At 35.3% G+C, this 24,620-nt stretch overlaps 2 protein-coding genes across 2 annotated transcripts in view; both read right to left on the reverse strand.

Annotated features, from left to right (window-relative positions):
- Positions 1-554: 554 nt before the first annotated feature.
- Positions 555-1,094, reverse strand: LOC150102618 (zinc finger BED domain-containing protein 5-like). The gene has a single exon (XM_090398713.1). It carries the CDS (start codon positions 1,092-1,094, stop codon positions 555-557), a length of 540 nt encoding a protein of 179 aa, XP_090254839.1.
- Positions 1,095-15,068: 13,974 nt separating this feature from the next.
- Positions 15,069-24,620, reverse strand: part of Ccdc85 (coiled-coil domain-containing protein 85) — a 208,710-nt gene continuing 199,158 nt past the window's right edge. Inside the window, exon 9 of the mRNA XM_090398714.1 lies at positions 15,069-15,116. Within this exon, the coding sequence (XP_090254840.1) occupies positions 15,069-15,116 (48 nt within the window). The remainder of the gene's footprint in view (positions 15,117-24,620) is intronic.

A 24,620-nucleotide genomic window follows, 5' to 3' on the forward strand; every position in this document is an offset into this window, starting at 1 on the left:
GCTCTTTTTAAGAATGGAAACTTTTTTCTATCCACTAGATTCCAGAAGTTTTCATCTGCTATATGGGATTTTATTTTGATTTTATGATATTCATGGTTGAAAACAATGATTCGCAAAGGTATGTGGAACTGAAAAACGATTTTATCTTGTATGCTGCTCTTTTTAAGAATGGAAACTTTTTTCTATCCACTAGATTCCAGAAGTTTTCATCTGCTATATGGGATTTTAGCATAATGTCATTCTGAAGATCCAAAATGTCTAGCTCCAGTTTTTCAGCATTTACTTGAATAAGCTTTGCAATGCATGCAGCTATTTTCCATTATATTTATCTTTAAATTTGCAATTCCAAATTTAAAGAATTCAATTTTTCCATGATGTCTGTGAGAAAACATAAATCCAACTTCCAGCAAAAGTCATTTACTTCATCAAAATTTTCATTTTTGACGTGAAGATATTTTTTTATTTCTTTAATTAAGCTTAAAAATCTTGTAAGAACTTTACCTTTACTGAGCCAACGTACTTCAGTATGCAAGATGAGATCAGGTTCTTTATCTTCAATGTCTTGCAATAGAGCCTTGAAAAGTTGGGGCTGCTCGAATGGAGTTGATTATTTTTGTAACAACTTTCATAACATGTCCAAAGGGCAGTATTTTACTGCTTCCTGGAGGATAATACAGTGGTAGGACAAAGTTTGGAAATAAATGATCTTTCTTGCAGAGTGCAATAAATCCATTGATATTGCCAACCATTGCTGGTGCTCCATCAGTAGTTATCGCAGACAGCTTGTGCAAAGGCATATCTGTCGACTTGGCATATATTCTGAATGTATTATAAATATATTCGCCTGTTGTTCGTCCTTTCGTGGGTAATATTTTCAGTAGATCTTCTTTTACAGTGAAGTTACCAAATACCATTCTCACCATAACTGCTAACTGTGCTGTATCTGATACATCTGTTGACCCATGAAATTGTAAAAAGAACCAGTTACATATTTCCAAGTCGCTTTTTAACTGAGTCTTTATGTCCATTGAAATTACATGTATTCTTCTTGTGACGGTGTTATTCGACAATTGTAAATCTTGTATTGCTGACATAATCTCACGTTTGTTAGTGAATCCCTCAAATAAACAATCTGCACCAGTCAAAAATGCTTCTTTTAACAACTCGCCATCGCAGAACAGTTTTTTCTTCTATGCAAGCATGTGAGAAATTTTTAAAGAAGCAATGGTGGCATTTTTAGATGTTACCACACATCTAGTGAAAACCGACTGTTGGACAGACAGGTTCGATTTTAGTTGATTTATTTTTTTCATTCTTATTTCAGATTTAAGTGGATAATTCGTATTAAAAGTGGCATGCATTGTCTGAAAGTGACGTTCAACATTATGTTTTTTCGGAATTGCAACGCTACTGTTGCACAACAAACAAACACAATTATCTTTAAAATTAACAAAACAATATGTTTCCTCCCAGTCAGTGTTAAAATTATAGGTTCATTGTCTTTTACTTGATTCACTCATTTTAGGATTAAAAATCCAAACATTTCAAAAATTTAAGTACAAGACACCGTTAAAATTATGCGCATATAACTAGCAACAGATAATGAACAACTTTGAATGCACGTCTACTTTACATTGTATGCGTTTAATACTCGTCATGTGTCATTAACACATTCATCATATAACATGCCATGAATTTTTGCATGATGTGCACGTGATTATTTCGAACTATACGGCACACGGTTGAACAGTGGCGGGCATACACAAATTGATCGATGGGTGCCATGGTGCCTGCGGGCATAAGGTTGGGAACGCCTGCTCTAGAAAATCAATCCATACCAAGTGAATATGTGGAACTGTTAAAAGAAATATACAAAATGGAACAGCAACTATAAGACAACAAATAGAAAGCAACAGGATCTCTATACAAATGGGGATAAGATAGAGATTCTATATCTCCTAAAATTTTTACAGCAGCACTTCAGGAGACGATTCAAAAAATTAACTGGAGTTCCAAAGGCATGACAACAAAAAGTGAAAAATTAACCAATTTAAGATACACAAATGACATTGTATTAACTTCAGAATCAGCATAAAACCTACAGGAAATGATAAATATGCTGAACATAGAAAGCAAGAAGATAGGTCTTAAAATAAATAGAGGAAAAAACAAGTCATGTTCAATAGGTACTTAAGAGCAAAAAAATAAACCTTGATGATGATAAGCCAATAGAAATAGTATCCTCTTATGTGTACTTGGGGCAATTTTTTTACGTTGAAAATGGATTACAGAGCGAAATTAAAAGAATAGAGTAAGCCTGAATTTGGGAAACTAAACTACATCTTCAAAAATAACTTGCCCATTTCCCTGAAATACTGGAGAGAATCATCCTATCTTGTGTCCTTTTTTCATTAATTACTTTGTTAATTATGCTCTCTACGTTATGTTCGCCCTATGGTGTCACGTGGTGCTGTCTAAGTACAAAGGAATTGCCTCGGGGTTGAGCCAAATCCAACTGCAACAAAGCTTCTGAGGTTCTTCTTCTCTTAAGGTCCTAAGACATTTATTTGTTAACGTTGCACCACTTAGGACAAATAGTTTAAAAGAGGAAATCTTAAACAAGAAGAGGATACTCAGATATACCTCAATGACTAACAACTTTGCAATCGTGACCATAAATTCACTACTTAAATCTCCCGTCTAGGTTCGTATATTTAACAAGCGGTGCATCGGATAGTACATACAGACAACTGAATTAGAAGAAGCAAAAGGTTTAATCAACATACTAACATTTTTACAGTACATGGAAATTTGGTAAAATTCAATTCAATACTACAAAATATTGTTCAAATATTATCAGCATATGTGAGCATTAAGTCACGTAACTCATATAGGATTGACAATTGTACTGCTCCAAACTATATCACACATAATTTCTCCGAATTCCTCCCTAATAAAATCTAATTAACATGCATCAGCTCCATATAGATACACATTCTTAGTTTAACACTCTTAAATTTACACTCATTTCCTTTCACAGTTTATAATATGCTACAGTCCTATTCCATCTCTGTTTAAGTCCTCAGATCTTGAATTATATATCATTCATTCACATTAATTAACAAGAAAATTTCACGATACTGTTTTACAGTGGGTTCCTGTGCTTGTTCTTTTCTTTACTCATCTCTGGATCCTCGAAATGATTTCTTCTTGCTGGGGAAAGTATCTGGGATTTCTTGATTATGTATAGGCCTACTCGTTTCCAGTAGGTCATGCCCTTTTTTCAGGGAGATATTTGGGGTAAAGTAACTCCTTCGACATGAAGCATTCTACATAGACTCCGAGCTTTTCCGCAGATTACCTTGTCTCATCCGGAATAATGTTATTCTCCTTGGGTTTGCAATACATAACCTTTCCTATAGATACGTGGCGCTTTCCGTTCTCTTCTGCCGGGAATCGGGGCAGAGATTCCCCTCCCGTTCTGGAACCGTACCTCCACTCGCGAAGTCCACACACTGACCTTCTTCTCGTAACCTTCTCCCCCCCGACGCATAGACAGCGCTCAACGTGGTGTCTTTTGGTGGTGGCTTTCTTCCTGTTTTGCTTATTCATTGTGTGCTGTGTGAACACGATATGCTTTTAATCCTGTGCTTTGGCCTTGGATTAAGCCCTAATTCTCGCTAACAAAATGCGAGTCATTTAGCCATGCTTTGTCTGTCTATTTAAATTTTAGGAATATTATACTATTTCAATTATACATTAACGTTCTTTTCCTAGAAAATTCACAGCCAAATTCAACTAGCTCAAGTATCCTATTTATATAATGGGATAACAATCTTTTCTTATTAATTTTCACAATTATTTTCTCTTTGCTTAAAATATCCTAATTTTGTTCACATATATAATTCGCACACTTTGATGCAAGCAAATTTCTTTTATAGGTAATTTGGTCATTGCTTGTTAAGTTATGAAGGAATAAATTCTCTTAAGAACTTTATTAATCACAATTTAATACCTAGGAATAAAAAGAGGAAGGAATGGATCAGATCACAGACAAAAGTCTTGGATGCAACAGAAATTGTAAAAGCATCCAAATGGAGATGGGTAGGACATCTGGCTCAAGGAACGGACAATAGATGGACCAGAAAAGTAATGGAATGCATACCAACCGGAAAGAGAAGACAAGGATATCCAAAAACAAGATGGACAGATGAAAAAGAAAAACTGGCTGGCAGAAGCAGAAGCTGGGAAAATTGGAAGATCAGGGGAAAGCCTTTAAGCAGTGGATCGAAAATGGCTAAGAAAGAAGAAGAGATGATAAGTTGAAAAAAAGGAACCTTGTAAAGACCTTGAATAGAGAGGGGAGGAAGTAGAACCTTAGGAGAGCAGAAAAAGGAAGTCATCTTCAAATGAGGTTTGAAAGCTGTGCAGAGTTTATACAGTAGTGAAGAAATTAATCCAAACAAGCAGAATTTTCATCAGGTTTTTGGTTTTAGTTCACTATTTTGGTTGATTGCTGTATGTTCTGTCTCTACTAAGTCTATTAATAGCGTCGTGCATTTTTAATAGTGTAAACAACTTGACATTCATAGTGTTTTATTCCTTTTATGTAGGTATAAAATGGATATGTCCCACAGAAATAAATATATGTACTCTTTCTCAGCACATATCCATGACTCAAAGACAAATTCCCAATGAGCGTGGTTGGTTTGGGTACTGTTAATGTGATTTTAAAGAGGTTAGGTTTAGGAAGACAGGTAACTTTTCATCTGATAGAAAAGGTAAAGTACACTTATTCAAGATCATTTACTAGTTAGGAAAAGCAAAATGAATCCACGATTGTCTGCTGTAGACTTAAATAGAGACTTAGCAGCTAGATTAATGTTTCTGACACAAAGTCTGTCGAAGATTGTTGGAAGCAGGGAGGACTGCCCACAGACCAAAAAAGAAACAACTGTTGATGAAGGCTATGCAGAAAAGAGGCTCCAATGGGCAAAAGTGTACAAAGATTGACTATTGAGAAGTCGAAGAATCTTATTCTCAGATGAGAGCCATTTCTTTGTCCAAGGAGTGAGTACCCTTTGTTCACAAGTCAGCGACTGGGAGGACTTCTCCTACTCACCTTCAACAAGCTCCTAAACACCCAGATAAAAAAAAAATGTTCTAGGATTGTTTTATACATGATGGTTCAGGATCACCTGAGCCTGTTGACAGTATGATGAAAAGTGACCAATTCATAAAAATATTGGAGAAAAAAGTAGTCCCACAGATTCAGAAAGACAAAGAACTCACCTTCAACAGAATCTCGTTCCATGCCACACTTCAAAAAAGTGACTCAGGTAACTCTCCTGACATTAACCTAATAGAAAATTTTTAGGTCACAGTGAAAAAGAGACTTAGAAAATTAAATGTGATACAAAGGGTAACTTAATACAATCTATTATAACTTATTAGGAACAGAGGAGCACATATAAATTATTAGATAAATTTGGAGCTTAATTTTTATACTAATTTTCTTGAAAAATTAAAATTTTTATTTAAAATGTCAGTGTTTGGATTAATTTATTCGCTAATGTATTTCTTTAAATTTCTGGCCAGTTTTTTTGAAGTACCCCAGATATAGGGAATAGTAATGACATTACTGTAGTCTTCATGTTGAGAGGGATATGAGGAGGGCAGATAATTTGTAGATCTTTTTGACATTGTAACCATTGGAAGGTTTGGCAAATAAAGGTGAATTCTGCAGTAAGGGAGGCTTGAGTGGAACAGAGGTTGAAAAGGCTCTGCTAATAGGAGTTTTGATGATCTAAGATGTGTGGGCAGATGTGTGATTAGAGTATTCAAAAAAGGCAAGCTACTGTCTTTTTCAATAGTGAACTAGATTCTAGGGTACTGACTGTTGAGGTAGAGTAGGAAAAAGTCTAATGTGTCTGAGCTATGTTGCCAAACAGAGAATACATCAATATATCTTATATCAATATAAAATAGAAAGTTTGAGACTAGCGGTATCAAGAGCATGTTTTTCAAAATGCTCCATACAGAAATTGGCTGGGGGGGGGGGAGAAGCCCATGGAAGTATCTTCTGTTTATATAAACCCTTCAAAGAAGTAACCAGTATTATTATTTGTCCCCTCCAGGGAGTCCAAAGACTCACTGGGGGAGGGCACCTACTCTATAACTATGCCTATGAGGGAAAGCATTTTTCAGTAAATTTACAATGTCAGAAAGAGGAATATTTGTGAATAAGGAAGTGACATCAAAGCTCACCATGATATCATTATTATTTAAAACTAAATTTTGGATTAAGATTTAGAAATGTGCGGCCAATAAGTGGAATTAAAGATTTAGCTAACTGGATAGTTTAAAGGAGGTGGAGTTAGTAGCATCTATTATGGGACGAAGAGGGTAATAAGGTTTATGAATTTTTGGCAATCCGTATAACTAAGGGAGAAGGGACTAAAAGGTTTGAGTTTTAACAACTTCAGGAGGCCAAGATGTGAAAATATTTAGAAGCCTTTTTAATATTTTTGTTATTTTTCTTGGTAGGATCATAATCTAACAGTTTATTAATGGTGCAGTCTCTGAGCAGAACATTCATTTATCGATTATAATCACTGCAAGTGAGGACAACAAATAGCATCATCTTTGATAAATATGGTCATATTAAACTTCCCAAGATTTGGGAAACTAATCCTTTTGACTCATCACAGAAGGTCTATTCTCTCTCTCATGCCAAAAGATTGAGATATGTCTTGAACCCATTCAGTTTCCAAACTCACCACAGTTTCAGGCAATGCATTCCACTCACCAATCACTCTCCATGCATGTCATTCACATCTTCCTGTGCATGGATGGGCTCAGGTTCTACCCTTGCCTCCCTGTACTCTATAAAATATCTTCTCCATGTTTATTAACAATCCCTCACCAAGTTATAGGTCTCAATCATATCCTCTTGTATCTCACATTCCATAGACCTAACATTAACTTAGTCAACGTTCATTGGATCTTCTCCAACACATCCTCATCCTCCTGAAAATTAGATAACCAAATATGTGCACAGTAGTCCCTATGTTGCCTGATCAAAGTCTTATACAGGAGAACCATAATCTCTTTGCTTCTACTTGTCAATGTTCTCCTTATTACTGCCATAATCTGTTGGGATGTTCTTACAGTTTTAGAATTGTGACCCATAAACTTCAAGTCTCAGTCCACCAACACTCCCAGATCTCTCATCTCCTCCGCCTTCTTCAAAATTTCTCCATTAATTGTATACTCTGCATCCCAACTGTGCCTACCAAATTTCAAGACCATGCAGCACTTTGCAACATTAAACTGACAGCTCCAATTCTTTGCCCACTCACACAGTCTGTCCAGATCCTCCTCCAAGGCCACAACATCTGCACTACTTCTGATAGCCATTCCCAACTTTGCAAGCTGCATATCTTCAAGTTAAGCCACTCCCAATATCATTAACATACAAGTTAAAATAATAATGGTCCCAAAACATCTGATCCCTGTGGCATTCCACTAGTGACCTCCCTCTATTGGGATACCACTCATCCATATACAACCTGCTGATGATACCCATTTGACAGCTAATCAGTTATCCAACTTACTATTTGTTATCTAATCCCATCTGTTTCAGTTTAGCTACTAGTTTGTCATGTGGCAGTCTATCAAATGCCTTTGAAAAATCCAAGTAAACCACTATATGTGTGCATCTCCTTTATCCAGTGAATTTGTCACTTTGTTGTAATATGTAAGCAGATAAGCATGACCCTGCCCCCAACAAATCAATGTTGATCATCATAAAGACTACTGCTATAATCAACCCACTTCTGAATCCTAGTCCTCACTAACTTCTCTAATACTGTAACAATAATCCCAGAATTGTTACAGTATTAGAGAAGTTAGTGAGGACTAGGATTCAGAAGTGGGTTGATTGGACTATAATTTGTAGCCTTAGTCTTATCTCTCCCCTTCCTCTTGAAGAGGAACAATTTTCCCCACCTTCCATTCCTTTGGGACTTTCTCTGTTACAAGACTCATGTTAAATAGTTGTGTCAAAGGTGCCATTAATTTCATAGATCATTCCCTCAAGACACATGGTGATATACTGTCAAATCCTATTGCCTTATTAATATCAAGTTGATTTAATTCCTCATATGCTTCCTGCACATATGCCATCAGTCCCTCCTTCGATATATCTTCTACACTCCAGCTTCTCTGGAGTGTAATTCGATGAAATACACTAATAAACTGATCACAGAATAATTCAACAATATCCTCTGCATTAGTTAACAGTCTGCCAGTGTCAACTAGCATCATACTTCCATAGTTATTTTTCCTTCTACTATGCCACATATTGAAAGAGCTCAATAAGATTTTTCTTAGCTTGATTGCTAATTTCTTCTCATACTGCATTTTTGCTGCCTTTACCAACCAAGTTACATTCCTGGCCTGCTCTTTGTACTCCTCATTCATCTTGTGTTGCTCCACAGTGCAGTCTTCTTCTGGATTTCACACTGAATCCCTTCATTCATCCATTTTACTCCTACGTTGTTTAGCCTTAGTGTATACCTTTGGAATACACTAACACACTGCTGCTGTTAAACAGCTCTTGATCAATGCCCATGCAGCATCTATATTCTTCTGACTCAACTCCTCTTTCCATGTTATAGCACCCAGTTGTCTCCTGAGCTTTCCATAATCACCAGCCTTGTAGTTCCACATACATCCCTTCTTTATAGAGGTTTTCATGTGACTGGCTGCGACCCAGGTGATCACTTCATGGTCACTCTCTTTCTCCTACCGGGGGAAGATTAGACAACACTCCATTCACAATGACATCCTCTGATGATGTAACCAGATCTAAGACTTAATCCTCGTGTGACCTCTATTACGTACTGCCTAAGATTGCTGTCTCTTAAGAACTCGGGAAAATTCATTCTCCATATTCCCTGTTGTTATCTCTTCATTCAAATCAATATTGCCATAGTTGAAATCACCCATAATGATTACCCTTTGCTTGCCATCTAAGCCAAATTGTCTATACATTTCTTTGTCTCCACCTTCCACATTCCCTGGCCTATAGCAACACCCTGCCAAATATCTCATTCTCTCAACTTTGCACCATACTGATTCAAAACCAGTGCCACTTTTTTCTCCTTGTATCTCAACGTTGTGTGGTCATAATTCTCATGCTATCATCAACAGCACTCCTCATCCATGCTTGCCTTTCCTTATCTTCACGAAAAGGATCACATCCCTCCATTTCTATTCCTGTTAAGAAGTCATTCTCATCCAAATGTGTTTCATTTATTCCAGCTGCTTTCAGACACACAAATCAATCAATGAAACAATTTCATCTCCCTTATTTATGACATTCCTGGCATTCGTAAATAAACATAACAATTCATTCCTTACTCATTAATCAGTCCTACTTATGCTGTCCCCCCCCCCCCAACCTGTGACTTCTCTCCTGCTCCTGTCTGCTCCACATAGTCTACCAGATGCAACTCCCTTCCATGTTTTCTTGGGCTTTCCATTCCTATGCTCACCATCCACTTATGTGCATTTGTTACCACTTTGAGAATCCTCTCCCTTTACATCAGGTCCTCCTGACCTCCTTTCCCTGTTCAACTTGCTTTCCTGTTCTCGCATTCCTTTCTCCATTCACAACCACACTAGTCCCACCTAGTCCACTCTCCTGCTCATTCACATCATCTTTGATTTTCACTCCTACTTTGTTTGCATCACTCAATACACTTCCTTTCCGAACGACTCATTCCAAAACCAAGGAGTCCATCGCTGTTATCAGTTCCAATTGTCCCTCAAACTCTCATACACAAACTGCACTCCTATATATTTCTGCTAACATTCCATTTAATATCTTTCCTCTCTGCCACAACTCATCACTGTCATACCTGGGCAACACACAAATTATTCTTCCTACTACATTGTTGTCTTTCACTTTCCTCAATAATCTGCTAACATCCAATCGCACATTCTTCCCAATGTGAGAAAGAAAAGAGATCCGACTTTTAATCAGAGTTTTCTGGACAATAGGATAATGATTTCTTTTCAAACATTTTCCCTTTTTCACATCACACTACTTCAGGGAACTCTTCGATTCTTCCAAAATGGTTTCTCTGAGGATATTGTTAACGTGTTTAAATTACTATCAATGCAGAATACTTTATATGGCAGAATAAATTGTACAAGCACAATCCTGCTCTCCAGCTTTGGCTAATTATTTTATAGAACATCTGGAAAGTCAACTGTTCTGTGCCATTTCTTCTCAACCTTGTTTCTGGCTTCACTTCATCAATGATATCTGCAGCTTAGTTTCACTCAGAAGCAGAATTACAACAATTTCTGGATAAAATTAACTCCATGTATTCCTAAATCAGGTTCACTATTGAATGTGAATCTGGCGCAGTCTCCTTTCCTGGATACTTTAATAATCCATACTTCTGACAGTATTCAATTTTCTGTTTACAGAAAACCTTCATCACTGGAAGATATATCAATCTTTACACCATCATATATCACAGAAGATAGATATTATCAAAATCTTATATAAAGAACTCAGGCTGTCTGTTGTTCTGATTTCTTTCTGTTGAAAGAATTATATAAAATTAAAATAACCAAACTACCATCCAGAAAATTGACAGATCTTTCAACCAGACTACAATGTAATGTAAGAGGAGTTTCCATATCCTTCCTTAGAGGAACATTGGAACAAATAGCATGGGTTCTTAACTAGTATAACCTATGCACTACCTTCAAACCACCTTTGAAACTCTTTTCTACCAACTATTAAAGATAAATTATCATCTCTTTCCTCGCCTTGTGTCTATCAAGTGCCCTGTTTATGATGACCATTATTTTGGATAGATAGGCTGTTCTGCTGAGTCCAAGAAAAGCAGGACTGCAGCAAATTCTTAGAATCTGAAAAGTCTGGCCTTTTTTGCCATGCTATTTATTGTCACCAGACACAGAGTGCTTCAGATTAAAATTTGATTGTCTGTATTTTGAAACTTGTGAAACTTTATGACATAATCTGTCCTTAACAGTTCTGATTTCATGGCAGTCTCAAAATTATGGGAAATAAGCACAATTAACTGTTGATATTATATATATATATATATATATATATATATATATATTTAAATATGAATGACTAGAAACCGAGAAAAATGAAAACAAAGTTTATTAGCACAACTAGTTTCAGCTTGTATCAGCATTCTTCAGGTGCACATTAAAAAAGAAATAACCAGTAAAACACAGAGGAAATAAATGTTTAAGTCTGTGAATTCAAAACTGTTCTCTCATTGGCTTCATTGTTGGGAGTATGCATGTGTATAGCATCTCGTGAACGCCACTATTTGATTATAGCACAATGAAAGGTTGTAACTCAGGTTGTTGAGATGTAGAGGGTTGAGAATGATTTCTTTTGAATCTATTATCTTTCTTTCTAATTCATCGTGGCAATTCATTATTAGACTTGTCCCATAGGACAGTATGGCTAAGGTTTTCTTCATTAGAATTAGCTGAGAACAGAACATGACTAGACAAAGCACAGGCTCACATTCTCCTGTAACTGATGTCTCTCTTATGTTCTATGCGTAACTCAATTGATTTCTCTGTTTGGTCAAAGTATGGTATATCACAGTTGCACCAAATCTGGTAAACACTGGGATATTTAGAGGATTTTTCTCGGTTTCTAGTCATTCAATTTTTTTTTTAAAATGTATATCAACCAAGTAAATCAATCTTCCTACACACACACACATACACACACACACACACACACACACACATATATATATATATATATATATATATACATACATATTTTTTTTTCTTTCCCTGTAATAAGTTATGCAACCTTGCATTTGAATTAAAAAAACATAACTGTTTGACTGTGAACTCTAATAGTGCATTCTTCTGTCAACTCAGCTGTGATGGAGGCACAAATAAGTAAGCACATGTTACATGACTCATGTTTTGAACACTGCCAACAGATCTTTTCTTCTCTTCCTGGTGGCACCCTTGTAAGGTATTATTGTTATTATTACGTGAAACTTCCAAGGAGTTCAGACTCATCGAGGGAAGGCACCTACTCTATAACTCTCCATCTCCACCACTCGATCCACCAACTACAGCGAACCGTATCATCTACACCAATGCCATCTACTGCTCAGCACTACCATTTTCACAGACAATCACAAACATCCATGACCACGTCAGGATTTGAACCAGCAGTCTTTTGACTGGAGAGCGAATATGCTAACCACTCGGCCAACCACACTGGCAATAGGTATCAATAGGGTGTTAAGTAAATTCTATTTTTCTGCACACATTAGCCATGATAAAAATATAACCTGTCCACTACATGTTCGTTTAAACTATTTAATACTTGATCTCAACCAGAAAAAGCAAGTATGAGATGAATCAGAATGCAAAATCAGAGCATGGCCAAAGCACTCTTCATCAATGGAAGTTATGAGTGCTTTAAGGATTAATGATACAGAATACCACCAACTTTCCACTTGAAATTAGTAGACAGTCTTCTACGACAGTTATTATACCAAATGATGGGACAACAGATTATTAATTTGTCATTAATAATCTAGTTCTAATCACCATATGAGCCGAAAGTTGAGAATTATCGGTACAGTTAAGCAGGAGGCAAAGCCCACGTCTTTGGACACAACCCTATGAGAAAAAACTGTTCAGGTTTAAGAACGCATACAGCCACAATGGATGCACATGCAAACATATGAATAGCATACTACTGCATCATCAGTAGATGGACAAGAATACAGATTTCAAGTAGTCTATTCATGGGAAATCTTTAAAATAACTTTAATGTTCTGAACTTGTTTTTGCTGTGCTTGAAGAAATCTTAATTTCCATCAGATTAACTTATTTGCTTATGCTGTATGTCAGATTGCTTTGTTATCATGGGGTCATGTAAAGTATTACATCTGTATGTAGGTGGGTGGATCAAGAAGTGGACAGCTAGAGATGTTGCATCTATAGTAAAAGGTTAAACCATCATTACCACAATTAGGTTTATAAGAAACCAGGACTCTTGGTTTTAAAAGGTGATAGGATCTGATATATAAAAAGAAGATGGGATAGTCATAAAAAATTTATAATGGTTACACTGCATAATTTGGGATTGAAAAAAAAAAAGCTGAATATCAAAATGTTAAAGTCCACTCTCATTTTATCAAGTTATAAAAGGGAAATAAAGCTGAATATTATAGAAGTATCTCCTTACTGAGTTTTAGCTAGATTCTTCTCCAGTAAAGATTTATATAAACATACTTGAGAAGAGATCAAGAAAAATCATTCAAAATAAAATATGGTGCCAAGAGAAGAAATGTCCCAAACATTTAAACTACATCATGTCAAAGGATGATCAAATGTTGTGAAAATCTATCGTTTTTTTTTTTTTTTTTTTTTTTTTTTATCATCACTATCTATTCTATACATCAAATATAAGAGACAGTTTTGTGAGCAAATTGATAATATGAATCATTTAATGGTTAAGTTATTTGTTTTTTTGTAATTTATTTATTTTTATCAGAGTGTGTGGCAAAATTATCTAATTCATGTAAATTTGGGAGACTGTAACCAAAGTCAGAAACATCTGCAAAATGGAAGGCAAGAATGCTACTAACAAAAAGACAATATTTGAATGACTGATTCAAAAAGTTCCAGACTGACCTGGAACTTTTTGAATCAGTTCTTAGGAGCACTCACAACTAAATCGGAAATGTTGCAATGAGCCATAAAAGCTGATCTACGGGCACTTTCTGATTATGAGCCAAGCTTAATACTCCAAGGGAAACTGTGCATGTCATTAATATTGTCAACACCACTATCTATTATCCTTATCTTGCTGGTGCTGACGATTCTGTTGTTAACATCATCAACACCAGCAAGACAAAGATAATAGATAGCAGAAAAGTTTTTAATAAAAACTGATACCAGGAAAAAAGTTAGCATCACTGATATCCATTGAAAAATGCTCATTTGAGTACAAATAATTGATAAAATGAGTCGTTTCCTGCAATAAAAGAGAACCTACTTTAATGATTTCATCGATTTCAGCACAAAATCGATGGATGAAGGCATAGCAGTACTTTAATCCTAATAAGCAGGTTGGATACAAGTTGTGTGTGTTGGATGGAAACCTGAGGACTCAATTTTGATCTAGTTCAAGAAGGGCACATCATTGCCAGCCTCTGTTTTTAACAATTAGAATGAGTGCATGGATCTGCAATCACTACTCAGATGGCCCAACTGAGAATACTTCTGAAACAAGGCAATGCAAACTTCACACAAAAGTTGAAATATAACAAAAAGGTGCTGGTGATTAGGCTTCTGATCCCTCATTCAGAACATGGACTAGACCTGATGCTGCATGATCATCACTTGTTCTCATCAACGGTGATTTCACCATTCCTAAGAAGACTGAAAAGGCAAGAATTTTTCACTGCCAAGGACACAGCCTGGTATATTGTTAGAGGGATTAAGCTACTCACAGAGATGAATCAAGATGATATAAAGGCTTATAATTTACTGAATAAATGTTCTTCAGCAGTAATTATGAAGATTTAAAATCATGATGTCAAAAATACCAAACATTTGGGATCACCTAGTAAATATATAGTACTATATATAAATTATGCATAACTTGTAGGTCTGTAGTTAAATGAAATAACATTCATGAAGAAAATCTTGATTTAAAATTAGAGCTGTAGAATCTCCACTCTATTTATAATCTAGATATATTTTATGCAAATCCTATACATTTAATACTATGAATTAGGTAATATGGACCCCTGCTACAGAAAATCAGACTTAGTACTTTTCAAGCTGCCTCAGGTCTCAAAATAAGGGTAGTGATAGTCCACACAGGGTGATAAAACCCACTTCCCCAGAGACTTTCATGAACATCCACATTACAGTGGGATCTGAACTGATAGTTGCTTGATGAGAGAGAGAGAGAGAGAGGAGGGAGGGAGAAATCACCTAGATTGGCTGGATCACACTGTTAAAGAAAATGATACACTTATGTCAAAACATGATATTCTCTGTAAGAAATAATTCAATTAAGTGAATGAAAAATTTAACTGATGTTTCATAAATCAGGAAGATGGAAGTTAGTAGTAACTAATACTTAAAAAAAAAATTTGTAAATATTAAAATCATCAATTCTCACAATAGCAACCTTGCAATAACAGTAAGGATCATAAGAAAAGTTTCTTATAGTGGATAGTTTGCTATAGTGAATTTCTTTTAGCATAGCATTATACATATATGACATTAGTGAGAACTTTTTCATAGTTTGTTATAGTGAGAGTTGACTGTATTTGATAAAACAGTTTAAAATAATAACACAGGCATAATGACGCCCCTGCCTCCTTTGCTCTTGCTTTTGAATAGGACAGACTGAAACAAGTATCTACGTGCACACAAAACCCAAATGTGAAATATTAATGTACTTATGTAATTGTGATCAGTTCTACAGAGAGTATCTAAAATAGATACAGAATGAGGCAGAAAAACAATGGAAACTGATGTACAATTAGTTTCAATAAAAGGAGTATCTTAAAATAAAGGACTCCCAGAAACAAACTTCAGAAGCTGTCTTAAGCGCCAAAGGAATTCAGTATATGCATGCTTGAAGTTTAATTCATTATGTGACAACTTACCCTTCGAAATGATAGTCATACCAGTAAAGGAATGATAGGGCACATGTACATTCTTTTTAAAAGGAAGATGAGATAATTTTCCATTGTATGTACCTATGTAATTGTGATAGGTTCCACAGAGAGTATCTAAAATAGATATGAGATACAGAATGAATACAAAGAAAAGAGCTTAAGAGGCTTCATCTCAGAACTGATATTAAAAAAAAAAAGGATCGAAGTAACCAACAGCTTATAGGAATACAACCTTTAGTATAAGAGTTGCCTTGATATTACACTACTTAATGAAGCATACCTATATATTTGTTTCTCCTTCCCCCTCCCAGTGCTTTAAAGGTTTCAATGGGTGACAGTTGTTTTAAAATGCTAATTTTTATCAGAGACCAAACCAAAACCCTTTTAACTACCATGGAATCTCAAGTTTGAAAGTTGTAATTTTTCCAAGTGAACTCCTGATTGGTAGATAAATCATGAAAGAAAACACAGCCTAAAAGATTCATTTCTTCATAAAGACTCCCCAGTAGAATTTATCATCTTATGCAATGCACTACAGCAACTCTTATGATAAAGGTTATTATCTCATGAGCATACACTATGTCACTATTGAAACTTAATAGATCTAAAACTACAACTTGAGCTACAAAATATTATTCTCTTTTTTTTTTATTTTCAATGCAAAGATGAAAAATCCTTTGGGGTCCTCTTTCTTCACATTCATTATTTACAATACACATCAAGTTTTCAATTACGAAATACAGGCAAACCTCTACTTGCAGGATATAAACAATTTGCATTTATGAACATTGTACAAACTAACAAACTGCGATCCATAATTCATTTCAAGAAGACAGAATTCTTCACTTATGCATTTTATGATGCATGAAGCTTATGGATATTTTGTGGTGTGCAACAGAAAATGTTCATTACAATAATTCTTTCCCATTTCTGTGCCAATTTAAATATTCTTCAGTTGAACATATTCCACACCTTTCCTTTAATGTTACACAGTGATCAACATTCATATCGATAAATTATGGAGACCACAACCATTAAGAATAATTACTTTAATTTCCCAACATTCTGATCTTCATATTAAGGTCATCATCTGAAGTACGCACACACATACATATAGGAGGGGAGGGGCTGGAAAGTTCTAATAAACATCAAGAACAAAAATGATATTAAAGCAACTGATATAACTGCAAGAAAGAACATAGGAGGATATATGAATATAAGAACATAAGCTACCTTCTTAACTCAGATGATATAATCACGTAATCACAAGAAAGATATTTATTTAACCAAATATTTCAGTCTGGAAATAGCAGACCATCGTCAGTGGTATTACAAGAACAGTTTAAAAAATACAAGCTAGAATACTAACAATAGATCGTTAAAATTAGAACACACCGCGTGATGTTATATCACTAAGTATGAACTGGAATATTTTGAAGTAGAAACATGATTGAATTTGCTATTAAAAAAAAAAAAATTAATTAATGAGTAATCTTGATTAGACTCCCAGATTTTTGATATAGATATACAGTCATTACGATTCAGGTTGGGGCGATGGAGCAAGGCCTCCACGCTTTCCTTGAACAAACGTTCGAACCTATAATGGGATCTATGTAAGAGGCGAGTCCTGGACCAAAGGATGCTGTGGTCAGTTTCAATCCAGTGTTGAGCCAATCCCAACTTTTCAGGTTTGTTGTGAAGAATGGATGATTGATATTCTTGGATTCTTTTTTCAAGAGAACATCCAGTCTGTCCAAAATAAGAGAGATCACAGTTGCACGGAATTTGATAAACTCCAGGAAGAGATCAAGTTGAGTGTTTGTCTTTAGGAGAAGGAAAATGAGAAGACAATTTGTTAATAGGTGAATAGGTAGTTGTTAAATCATATTTCTTTAAAATTCTTGCGATAGGTTCTGAAATACCAGAGATATAAGGAATAGGCACTCGACGTATTGAAACTTTGTTTTTTTGTGCTATTTCCAGAGCGAAATATTTGGTTAAATAAATATCTTTCTTGTGATTACGTGATTATATCATTCAGTCTTATGTCGCAAGTATCCTTGAAATAACAAACCTTCTTAACTCTGCTACTAGTATATTTTTTCTTGTAGTTATATCAGTTGCTTTAATATCATTTTTGTTTTAGGTGTTCATCAGAACTTTCCAGCCCCCCCACCCACACACACACAGACAAGTATGTGTGTGTGTGTGTGTGTATATATATATATATATATATATATATATATATATAAACCATGCAACGCTTTGTAACCATAATTAAGGACATACAATAAAAATGATTTATTAAACAATAATAGATTTAGTTTAATCCTTTGTCCCAGTGAGAGCAAACAAAGTTTGCGCCTGAAAATATCTTCAGGACTAAATATAGTGTTGTACTATCTTATCCAGTAAGTAGTGCAACACCAAGGCAACTCGTGGCAAAGGTGGAGCAAGCTACCAGGCACTTCTAACCCAGTATCTCCCATAATGCAAAACACATTTCCTATGTGGATATGTATACTGTTATGCATTAAAGGGATTGGCCATCTACCCAGACTAGTTTCGACCTTTATTGAGGTCTCTTCAGTGGGAGCCAGGCCCAGAGCTGGAGATACCAGGCAGAAGCAGTAGCAAGTCATCTGTGCCTATGGGAGTTGCCAAAAGGTTTATCACCTTTTTTGATAAACCTTTTGGCAACTCCCATAGGCACAGATGACTTGCTACTGCTTCTGCCTGGTATCTCCAGCTCTGGGCCTGGCTCCCACTGAAGAGACCTCAATAAAGGTCGAAACTAGTCTGGGTAGATGGCCAATCCCTTTAATGCATAACAGTATACATATCCACATAGGAAATGTGTTTTGCATTATGGGAGATACTGGGTTAGAAGTGCCTGGTAGCTTGCTCCACCTTTGCCACGAGTTGCCTTGGTGTTGCACTACTTACTGGATAAGATAGTACAACACTATATTTAGTCCTGAAGATATTTTCAGGCGCAAACTTTGTTTGCTCTCACTGGGACAAAGGATTAAACTAAATCTATTATAGTCTAACCTAGTGATAAATAAATTTTCAACAGATTTATTAAACAGTTTTGATGCCTATGCCCTTTTCACAAATGTCCCAATTAATGACATGATTCTTCTTTTACAGGACAAATTCTCACTAGATATTATGGTGCTCTTTTCCATGTACTACATTCTGGTTATTTTGTGTGGCAGAATACATTTTATCTGCAAAAAAGAAGGCACAACCATGTGTTCATCATTACCCCCCCCCCCCCCAATTGCTAACTTTCATATGGATGCTTTTGAGCGACATACTACTCTTGATTCCTTTACTTAAAAATCCAAAGTTTGGCTTAGGTATGTTGACAATTTTTCATTATCTGGCCCCATGGCCACCAGTCTTTAGACACCTTCCTCAGTAATCCAAACAAACAACACAAATGCATACAACTCACAAGTGAAATTGAAAGTCAGAATGCACTTCAATTTCTGGATATACTTGTCACACATCTTCTTTCTGACAGTCTTTCCTTCAATGTTTACCGTAATACACATGCTGGCCAATATATACATAAAACTCTTAGCGCAACCCAACACAAAAACTAGGCATCATTAACACACTGGTAAACAGAGCTTAGAGATTTGCTACAATGAGCAAGCACTTAATCATGAATTAAAAGTTATCAGCAATACCTTCCTAAAAAATAGCTACAGCAAAAATACTATCAACAAAATTCTTCACAAGACTGCATCTAATAATAAAAATAAACTAGGTTACATTAAAACTGTAGCCATTCCATAGGTTAAAGGGATATCAGATAAAATAAACAAAATACTACAGAAATACCACCTTTAAACCTCCTGCAAAATTAAAGAACTTATTCAATTCCTCCAAGGATCCACTTCCTTCCCTGGCCCCAACGCTGGAATATACTGTATTCAGTGTACCTCTAATTTGCCTTATACAGGTGAAACTGGATACACAATTCCTATCCAAAAAAAAAGGAACATAAACAACACATTAAATTTAATAATGATGGTAAATCTTGCCTTTCTGATTATGCCCTGAATACTTCACATAGAATTGACTGGAAAGGTATCCGTTCATTAAATCACTAAAACATGGTATGAGTGCAAATTTAAAGAGGCCTGTGAAATTCTAATCAACCACCTTTATGTTAACAATAATGATGGTCTAAAAATCCCAAGAATGAGGCTCATGCATAGGCACTGTGGAACTGCAGCATCCCCAATTTTTTTCGATATATAAATATATTTATTAATATTTGCTTGTAATATTTAATTTTATCATAAACAATCCTATACAATTCTCTTATTTTGTATAACAAACAATAAAAATCCATCTTGTAGCACTTAGGAGGGCGAAGTGCGCTAGCAGCACTGTGTTTACCACAGTGTCATATTGCTATGTGCTCAAGCATATGCACATCATAGTAAAATACGAGCTATTAGCGTAATGTGGCACTGTCCGTCGTGCAGCTCCACTGTAGTTTATATGCAGTTTGTGCCAGTAGTAGAGTATTCGTAGTGCTTATTGTGTTTACTCCGTCTCTTTAAATATTTGGATATTACAATTAAAGGGTTTAATTGTAATGTCCAAAAATTGTAAATCCATTCCTTTAATTACAATTAAAGGAATGGATTTTATTTATACCAAACTGCATAATTTTATCGATAATAAACAATATTGAATTATACCAAATAACAAACAGTTTTGAATAACACCAAACTGTATAATTTTATCGATAATAAACAATATTTTTTCATGTTTAAATTTTTATCATAATTTTGATATTTTATGCAAACACATATACACTGTACTTACAGTGTGTATGTATATTACACACTGTAAGTACAGTGTGTATGTATATTGTATGTGTATATAAGTTGCAGCACCCCCACGATTTCAAGCAACGAGCAGCCACTGTATTCTACCCACATAACCTGTTGTTCTAAGAGTTCAATATAAATTATAATCAGGACTAGTAATCCAGGATCTTAGCCTTGATATAACAAACTCTTCTTCTTCTCTCTTCCATCATCTATGTGGATGATGATGAGGCCAAATGAACTCTTTCCACTTCTGTCTGTCCCGGGAGAGTCCGAACAATTCTGTCCAGTTTGGTGTCGCTTGTTGTGATTTGGTTTTCAGGTCCTCTTTTATTTTGTCTATCCATCTAATTCTGGGCAGTCCTTTGGATCGTTTACCTTCCATCGTTGTATTCAGGGCTTTAGAAGGTAGTCTTTCTGTTCCCATTCTGGTCACATGGCCAAACCATAAGTCTTCTTTCTTGGATTTTGTCTATTATTGTTATTTCTGGTTTTAGTCATTTCCTTATGTCTTCGTTTCTTAGTCGATCCAGCAGAGATACTCCAAGTAATCTTCTTAGTCAATCCATTTCAGTAACTAATAATTTTTTCTCTTCAGCCTTTTTGAGATTCCAGCATTCACTTACATAGAGGAGTATTGGGAGGACCATTGTTTCATAGATTCTTACTTTTGTTACTTGTTTGATGTCTCTTGACTTCCATATTTTATTAAGTCGTCCAAAAGTTTGGGATGCTTGACTGATTCGTCTGTTTATATCTTTTATTAATTTCACCATTATACTCAATAACTCCTCCAAGGTAGGTGAAGTTTTCTACCTGCTCTAGATTCTTACTATCAATTTCAATTTTCAGATTGGTGCTTCTTTTTCCTAGTTGCATAATTTTTGTTTTGTCTATATTTATGTTTAATCCAGATTTTATACACTCCTCCTTTATTTTATCAGAAATTTGCTGTAGACTTTCTTTTGTGCTTACAAGTAATGCAATGTTGAAATGTGACAAATTTAAAATTCTGCAAATTTTAAATTTGTCACATTTTTCCCATATATTTTGATTCCGGAGTCTTCATTGTTTAAGGCCTTATTGGTTGCTTCTTCCAGTGTAAGATTGACCAGGTCTGGTGGCAGAGTGGAGTAAGACAGATCCCTGTCTTACCCCACTCTCTGTGTGGAACCAGTTAGTTAAGGTGTCCCCCATTCGTACTGCACTTTCAGATTTCTCATACAGAATCTTTATTATTCTTATGGTTTTGTTGGGAATTCCAAATTCTTCCATAGTTTTCCATAATTCTCTTCTACGGATTGAATCAAAATGCCTGACGAAAGTCTATGAAATTTATGTAGCAACTTTGGTTGTACTCTAGTGTCTTTTCTATTAGTTGTCTTAAGGTGATAGTTGATCAACTGTGCTGCGCCCTGGTCTGAAACTGGCCTGTTCTTCTCCTAGTGCCAGTTCTATATATATGGCTTAATTTGTTTTTGGAGTACTTTTGTAAAAACCTTACTTGGAATACTGAGGAGGCTAATGCCTCTGTAATTATTGCATTATGCTGTTTTATCTCCTTTTTTGTATATAGGAGTTATGACTGATTTGGTCCAATCAGTAGGCACTGCTTCGTTTTTGTAGATCCTTTCAAATAATGTTTTTAATGGTTCCAAAAGTTGTTCCTTTCCTGCTTTTAAGAATTCTGCATGTATTTGATCAACCAGGTGATTTCCTAGTTTTGTTTTTCTATGCTGTGTGATATTATTTCTTTGGTAAAGATATTTGTTTCCTCTTCCATTTCAGTGGCTGGAATCATAATATCCTGGGAGCCGTTTTTATTATATAAATCTTTGAGGTATTTTTCCCATCGGGCCATTTTTTTTGTTTTACTTCAATTAGTTGTCCCTCTTTGTTTCTGATCATTATAATGTTTGTTGTCCATGTCTTACTAATTTGGTCTATTTGTTTATATAATCCATGAAGATTATTTTCTTTTGATAGCTTCTCTGCCATTTTGCATTTTTCTTCTAACCAGTTATTCTTGTCTCTTTTAACTAGTTTTCTAATTTCTTTGGTTAATCTATTATATTCATTTCTGTTATAGTTCTGTTTTAGCCTCATGCATTTCCTTTGATCGCTTAACCTTTTTACTTCATTTGAGATCGAATCCTTTTTACTTTCTCTTTCTGTGTAACCTATTGTTTTTCTGCCAAATTTAATATTATTTCCTTTAATTTGCACCAATGTTCTTCGATGTTTATATTCTGTTTTGGTAGTTCCTTCAGGTTTTTATCTAGTTGATATTTTCTTAGAATATTGTTGTCTTGTAGTTTTTTTTTTTTTTACATTCAGTCTCCTTTTGACTCTAAAATGCTTCCAGATTTTAACTTTATTCTTAGGTTTGCTAGCTTATAGTCTGATCCACAATCTGCAGTGGATCAGACCATAAGCTAGCAAAGTTTAGGATACTTGATTTCCATCTTTGGTTTACAATAATATAGTCTATCATATTCTTGGTTTGTCTGTCTAGTGATATCCATGTCCATTTTCTTTGGGGTTTTGAATGTTTAAAGAGAGTGTTGGTTATTGTTAGTCTATTATTTGAGCAGAAGTTTAGCAGTCTTTTGCCATGTTCATTGCTTCCTCCATACCCAAACTTTCCGATTACTCTTGGCCAGGTATCCCAGTCCTACTTTTGCATTTAAGTCCCCCATTACAATTAGGAGATCTTGACTTGATGTCTGCTGTACTGCTTTTTGCAACTCCTCAATGTCTTCTGATGATGATGATGTCGAAGTTGGTGAGTATACTTGAATAATAGTTAGTGATCCGACTGATGTTTTAAATCTTGCTTTAATTATCCTAGGTGAGATAGGATTGTAGGACAATAGAGAGTTTTGAGCCTTTGGTTTTAATATAAGTGCTACTCCTTCTTGGTGTTTGTTGTCCTCCCCGCCTGAAGTTAAGATTTTGTACTGTCCATGGTGGAATTCTCCTTTTCCAGTCCATCTGGTTTCGCAGAGTCCAATCACTTCCCATCGGTAGTTGTCTAATTCATGCAGTAGTATTTCCAATGCTCCTTCCTCTGGTGAAGAGTTCTTACATAGCATAGCTTACACAACAGCATATTTTTCGCCTTCACTATCTTGGTTCCCTAATAGTGGGCATGACCCTTGTTTGACCGGGCGACGGTTGAGTTGGCATGTATCTTTAGGTTGGTAAGAGTTCATTCGGTTTCAGTGGTTAAGTTTTCATCTAGTGTCAACCACCACTCCTTGATCTGAATTCAGCCGCTTTTTTTAGTAGATAGTGGAAACTAGTTTGAGAGGAAAGAGTCACCCCCTTGCCCTCGAGTTGCTCTAATAGCACTGAGGGAGAAGAAGTAAGAGAAAGAGAAGAGTAGAAGACCAGTCTCCAGATATGATATACCAAGTGTATATTGTATGAAGTAAGATCAGGTCTATCTTGGGTATCTCGGGTTTGCCATGCCCGTACTCACCAATGTGACCCCCTGAGATGATATAACAAACACTTATGTAAAATTATTGATTAAGCCACCACTATTGCTGTATTAAAAGTATTAATAAGAATTTATTTTCCAACCAAGTTATAAATACAATATAGCTTTGATGTAGGTCCCCCCCAACACACACACACTTCTTGAGGCCAGGCCAGTAAAAGTATGGTCGATCGTATCATTGTCACTTTGGCATACTATTTGAAATGTAATTGCTTGTGTGTGTACACATATATATACATACTGTACATATATATATATATATATATATATATATATATATATGAGTATACTCCAGATGATGACATTAATATGAAGGTCAAACCATAGGGAAATTAAAGTAATTATTCTTAATAATCTTCATAATATTCCACACCTTGATGTTGTGTGCAACATCAAGGTGTTAAAATTATAACACCTTGTTATAATTAGTATTATAGAATTACTATTCTATATATATATATATATATATATATATATATATATATATATATATATATATATATATAT

The sequence above is a fragment of the Typopeltis vanoorti genome, chromosome 10, assembly GCF_054136105.1.
Source record: "Typopeltis vanoorti isolate ZY-2024b chromosome 10, IOZ_Tvanoo_1.0, whole genome shotgun sequence".
Classification (NCBI taxonomy): domain Eukaryota; kingdom Metazoa; phylum Arthropoda; class Arachnida; order Uropygi; family Thelyphonidae; genus Typopeltis; species Typopeltis vanoorti.